The 6,000-nt window shown below is 38.4% G+C and overlaps 1 protein-coding gene across 3 annotated transcripts in view; it reads right to left on the bottom strand.

The window, feature by feature from the left end:
* Positions 1-229: 229 nt before the first annotated feature.
* The window catches only part of vav2 (vav 2 guanine nucleotide exchange factor), a 354,595-nt gene continuing 348,824 nt past the window's right edge, over positions 230-6,000 (bottom strand). For all 3 annotated transcript variants that reach the window (XM_055225679.1, XM_033976209.2, XM_055225680.1), the window contains one exon: positions 230-2,327. In XM_055225679.1, coding sequence (XP_055081654.1) covers positions 2,280-2,327 — 48 coding nt within the window. In that variant the 3' untranslated portion in view covers positions 230-2,279. The remainder of the gene's footprint in view (positions 2,328-6,000) is intronic.

Raw genomic sequence — 6,000 nt, 5'->3', positions numbered from 1 at the left:
TTTGACCAATCTGACCTGAACTAGGTCTAAACCAGCTCTAACTCAGGTCCAAACTAAGTCTAAACCAGATCTAAACCAGGACTAAACCCTGACTAAGGTGTCCTGGCCATATGACCATGAGGCAAAAAAAACCCAACACACCAACTGAAGTCCCTCAGATTATGACAGACCCAAGTGGACTGAGAATGGACAATATCACACCATCTCCACTCAGATGTGTCACAGCTTTGAACTTTGAAAGTCTGGTCACCCTATTATATTGCAGTCATCGGATAAAATGATCTTGTCGAGTATGTGCCATTGGCAGTGTCGTAGCTAAGAGAACTGACCACCCTTTGTGTAGGTTATTTTTGAGTGTTACACTGTTGACAGAAGATATACTCGACAGTAAGTGATCTTTAACTGTCTTGTCACTACCAGTCAAACATTTGGACACACTTTTGTATCTATGTTTAGTCTTTATTTTCATGATCATTTATATTGTAGATTCTCACTGAAAGCATCAAAACTATGAATGGACACAAATGGGATGTATCAAACTAAAAATAAACTCAAAATAACTTGTTTTAGATGTTTTAAAATAGCCACCTTTGGCTTTCATCACTGCTTTGGACACTTGGTTTTTACTTCACAGCTGTGCCTTGTCAGGGTCAAAAAATGCCATTTCAGGAAACTTCAGAAGCTCATCGAGAGAAGACCGTGAGTTTGCAGTTCCGTCGACAAAGCAAAGAGAAATTTAATGTATTTTAAGAATGTTGTTGGGTTATTTCCCTTTTTTCTTTGCTACATAATTCCATATATGTTGCTTCATGTATATATATAAAACGCAGAAAGTAGTTAACAAAGAAAAACTACACTGAATGAGATGTGTCCAAACGTTTGACTGGCGTATGTAATGTCGACCTCCATCGACAATTTAACAGGAATAACTAACAAGACGTACCCCCACGCTGTTTGTTTTATTAATACTTATTCCTAGCAGTATGTTAATGAACTCTGCACATGAACAAAACAAAGACTGTACATTCACGTTGGCGTCCAGTCATGTTATTTCTGAGAATCTTCCATTTTCGGCGCATAGTAGTCAAGCGAGTAACACTGTTTTTACACCAATAAGTTAAGGTAAGCTCAATACCCAGGCCAAATGAAGTCTTTATTAGCTAAGTTTGCATGTTCTACCTGTGTTTGGGTGGTCAGGTGCTCCGGTTTCCTCCATCGTTCTAAAACATTCACGGCAGACCAATCCTCGTGCTAAGTAGTCCTCACCATGAACCTTGATCTAGAGAAGTGCAAAATTACCTTCAGGGACAAAACAATTTATTTGTAAAGACGTAATATGTAACTTTTTCTGGATAGAGTTACCACCTGGATTTTTTTTTAATCATTTTGCCTTGAACTTTCCATTACATTATTAATCTCCATGGAGACAGATGGGCCAAATTACGGGTTAGATGTATGGTGATGTGGGCTTAGCTGAAAGTGAGAGCGCCATACTGTAAAAATAACATCTCCATGGAGACAAGAAGGTGTCAGGCCCCCTCCAGAAAAGTTACATAGTGTCTCTTTAACTCCTTTTGCATGATAGCTTCACTTTTAATATCCCTTGGTCCATTAAACTGTGTATTTCCAGCATTTGTAGGACGCTCTTGTTCACTGCTGATGTTGAGGTTTGGAGAGACGACCAGTTCTCGAAGGCACCGTACTGTCCATTGGTCAGTGTGTGTGTTTGTGTGTGTGTATACGTGTGTGTGTCTGTGTTTGTGTGTGGGCACATGCATACAAGAGTCCAATCAGAACATCCGGTGTCCGCCCCCACAAGGCATCACCATGACAACTAAGGCAAAAAATCTCTTGACAACAAATCAGAAAAGCAGGTTTTTGTTTTTCGGAACATGTTTTGGACCGCGGCTAAAATCCTCACAATAATCATGATAATAAACTCTATTCAATAAATTATCTATACTGTACAATTATTTCACCATAGCAACGAAACGGAGCCTTTTCAAAGTAAAGCTATCCAAATTGTGTGCGGCGAAATTAGCCACACTTCTCCTGCAGGAAATAAGACAGGAGATCTTGAACAAAAACAAGAGCGACGCAGATGCATAAGAAGAGAGAGAGAGAAGAGGGACAGTCACTGAAAAACAGTATCCAGCAAAAGCAACATCAATTGGGTTTTTCCATTGGGTTTTCCATTGGGTTTTCCATTGGGTTTTCCCGGAGTGGAGTGATTTCCTCTGAGTAGAACAGTAGATAGATAGTTCCTGAAGTGGAGTTGGTTACTGTGCGCCCTCTTCGTCCACGTAAGTCGAGGGGAACCAGCCGATCTGAAAGACACCGCACATGACAAGATGTTAGCAAATTAGCAAATACTGCAAACTAAAGAGTAAATGGTAAACGGTCAGATTTTTTTTTATAGCGCTTTTCCACCTTCAAGTCACTCAAAACACATTCATTCACCAGTCTACGCAGGCACTGGGAGCGAGGTGGGTTAAGTGTCTTGCCCAAGGACACAACAACAGTATTCAACGACCAACGATGTTTACGTCGAGAGCGGGATTCGAACCGCCAACCTTCGGATTAGTGGACAAATACTTGACCAATTGAGCTACTGTCATCCGCGCTGTCATGATACAAAAATGTCAAACTCCCAACACCAAAACAACACAAAAACTTGCTACTTGATACGATCATTTTTTAAAACTATTCAGAAAAAAGGTATCTGTCCAATACCTCAAGTTCCAGTTCTATTCAGTCTTCAAGCCTGCTACCTGCTATTCAGAAAAAGGTCATTTTTTGTCCTATTCATGGTTGAAATTTACTGCATCAATACTTGCTCAAATGTTTTTTTTTTGTTGTATTTTTAGAGCAATGACAGTGGCTCAAACGTTCTGTTGCTGTGGGGCAGATGGTGGGCAACGGTCAGAGGGGATAACTGCAGTGTATAGTAGTTTTAAATAAGTGTACTCTAACATGGTGACGTATACTTTCGTGCATGAAGACGTCTATCTGACAATGTATAATGCACAAGTGAGAAAAGAACAGATATTATATTGTGGATGAATTTAGAAAGTAAGGTCATTTATAGAACTATTATGGTAAAAATGCAGGATTGCGTTCATAATTGAAGAGCAAATATCGATACTAGAGCCTTTGTAGAAATCGGAGAACCTAAATGGGACAAAACTGGACTGTTCCTGAAGTTTTAGAATGGTCTTGATCTATATCAGAACAAGTACAAAACTACATACTGAGGTAAGAGGAGAGAGCTTTTATTTGTCCAACAATGGCGAAATTCCATTGTTACAACACACAGTTCACGAACAGCAAGAGAATAGAAATAGGCAGGGGTGGGTAAAGTAGCCAAAAATTGTTTCAAAATAATATTACTCAAGTAGAAGTACAAAGTAGTTGTGCACAAAAGAAACTCAAGAAGAAAAGAAGAAATGTCAAGAGTAACCGCTGAGACGTGACATCTGATTTATAATTTGAAGTGATGTATTGTGAAGGACGAAACAATAAATTATGAAACTGGCTATTTTCAAAGGATAGACACAAAAAAATGAGGCAAACTAAATCATATCTGAAGGAGCGCTGCAAAAAACAAATGCTCAAATCGTACTGTCGACATAAAGCTTTTGTCACTTGTAGACTTACTCACAGTGGGAAGAGGATCCAAAACTTTTACTCAAGTTAGAGTACTGTTACTCCAATAAAAAAATATCACACAAGTAGGAGTGAGAGTATGCCGCTAGAAAAGTACTCTGAAAAGTACAAATTGTTTAAGTTATTCAAGTATATGTAACTGAGTATTACCCACCTCTGGAAAAAAGGCACTCCAAAAAGAGTTTTTTGCAATTTTGCATCGTGGTACCCAAATAGCCAATCCAACAAACAAAAAAAACAAACTGCCAGGCTTGTGTAGTTATTGAAGTAAAAGTACACATGATTGAGCACTCCTGTGATTGTTACAAGTACTAGTATTCCATTTGAAAAGCAGGAATCGAGTCTCTCCCGAGGGCCAAAAGTTGCTGCAGTTTCCATTTGAATTTTCGTTTGAAAATTTCAAACTAAAATTGCAAAATCCCTCCAGTGGAGTTGGTAATTACTGTCTGATTTGTGAGACAGAAATGCATCCTGGCGGTTTGGAGTTTTTGTCATTTGCTTTGGTGTAGTTCCTGGTTGGAATTGATATTTATAAAACATTCTTTTCAACACTAATCTATCCTAAACAGCGTCAAACCAACAAAAATACAAATTCAAAGTGACATTTTTTGTGGTCTAAATGGACTAATTTCGCTCCATCAAACACTGCCAGACTGTTTTAAAATCACAAAGCACCACACACCAAAGTATCACACACAAAAGAGAATTCTGACAGTAACAAAAAGGTTCTATTTTCTGCATTAAATGAGCACTATGTATCGGAATGTTCAGCAATATGGCATTAATTTATTGATCTCATCCTCGTAGACAAGCTGGTCAGATCTGTGGAGAGGCGACCCTGCTGTTTTGCATAAGAACACTAGTGATTTAATGAATGAAAGCCATATAACTTAAAGTGTGTACAACAGGTTAGACTACTAATTTCACTAAAACATAGCATTGTTATATTTACTTTTTTTTTTAGTTTTGTAATGTAAACAAGGGCTAAAGCTGCTAACTAGGCTTTGTGCACAACAGCCCCCAGCAACCTGTCAAATAGTATCTCTAGTTTTTTAAATAAAATGTGGAGGACACTTCTTTGTTTAAAAAAAAGAGATGAAAAATTGACTCTTGTGAGTTTTAAGCCATGTTAGAATGTGATTACCTCCTCAAAAACATAGCTGGAGTTGTGTTTTGTTTCATTCTCACATCTGAGTAACTCTTTATTATTAGTCTGTCTACATCTCCAAAGTTCAAAATGCTCTGTTTCACCTTGTGATGTCATGAAGTTGTAGTTTTCAATTTAACAGCTACACTTTTACCTTAAGCTCAGTAGAAATCGGAAATTCCACAGCTCAAATCATCCAAATGATTCTAGTGAAGGTGTGTGGAGTTTAAAAACACAGTGGAGCACTTCCTGTATTACCACATGACATCACAAGGTGGAACAGAGTGTTTTCTGTTTGAGAGAAGAACTCAGCCTCACAACTCCAGGTCTGTTTGTGATCAGAACATAACATAGATCAGAAAACAGCACAATATGGGCTCTTGAAGAAAAAAGAACACACCATAAATTCACCTTTTATGTGCTGATAAAGAGCATACAGACGTGACTACTCATTTCACTCAAACATCGTAAACATTACATTATTTTACCATGGGCAGCAGATGTGACATACACAGACGCAGTTCTGTTACCTAGCAACCATAATGTTAACAAGGGCTGAGTTACCCAGTAGCTAATAAATAACAACACTTTTATTAGTTAATTGGGGGTTTAAACCGACAGAAAAATGCCTTCCTTGTTCATAAATTGTCATGGTATTTTTTCATTCATTCGTGTTGACATGACATAGGTAGAAGGATTCGAGGGTAGCAGTTATAGCGGCGAATTTGGACCGCAGGTATCATAGCAACCAAAGAACCAATCTGGAGGCTGTTCCAGGTAACACCCCTTCAACACTGTCAATCAAAGCAGCAGACCAGATCGATAAAGGAAAATGGCGTCGGTGGAGCCGGAAGTGCGCCCATTATCACTTCCTATTTGGAACTTAGCGGCTGGCGGGTTATCTATGTCATTTATACACACAGTCCATGGTTTTAGGACTCACTTGGTGTATTTTTGTACTTTTCTTTTAAGCTTTTTTCCCCACAAACTGCCACTTGACTCATAATAAATACTGACCACAGGTACTATCCCACCAAATCATATTTAGAAAAATATACGAATCTGTCAAATGCACTTTAAATGCCACTGTGGAATATTCCAGGAAAATCATTTGCTGTTTGAGTGATCGCTTTTTTAAATCGTTTTACCATACGTGCAGAGTGAGGACCTGTTTGAAATATGTATTA

The sequence above is a fragment of the Periophthalmus magnuspinnatus genome, chromosome 12 (assembly GCF_009829125.3).
Source record: "Periophthalmus magnuspinnatus isolate fPerMag1 chromosome 12, fPerMag1.2.pri, whole genome shotgun sequence".
Classification (NCBI taxonomy): Eukaryota; Metazoa; Chordata; class Actinopteri; order Gobiiformes; family Gobiidae; genus Periophthalmus; species Periophthalmus magnuspinnatus.
Note: the sequence above shows the minus strand (reverse complement) of the source record. Positions and strands in the feature narration are given on the sequence as shown.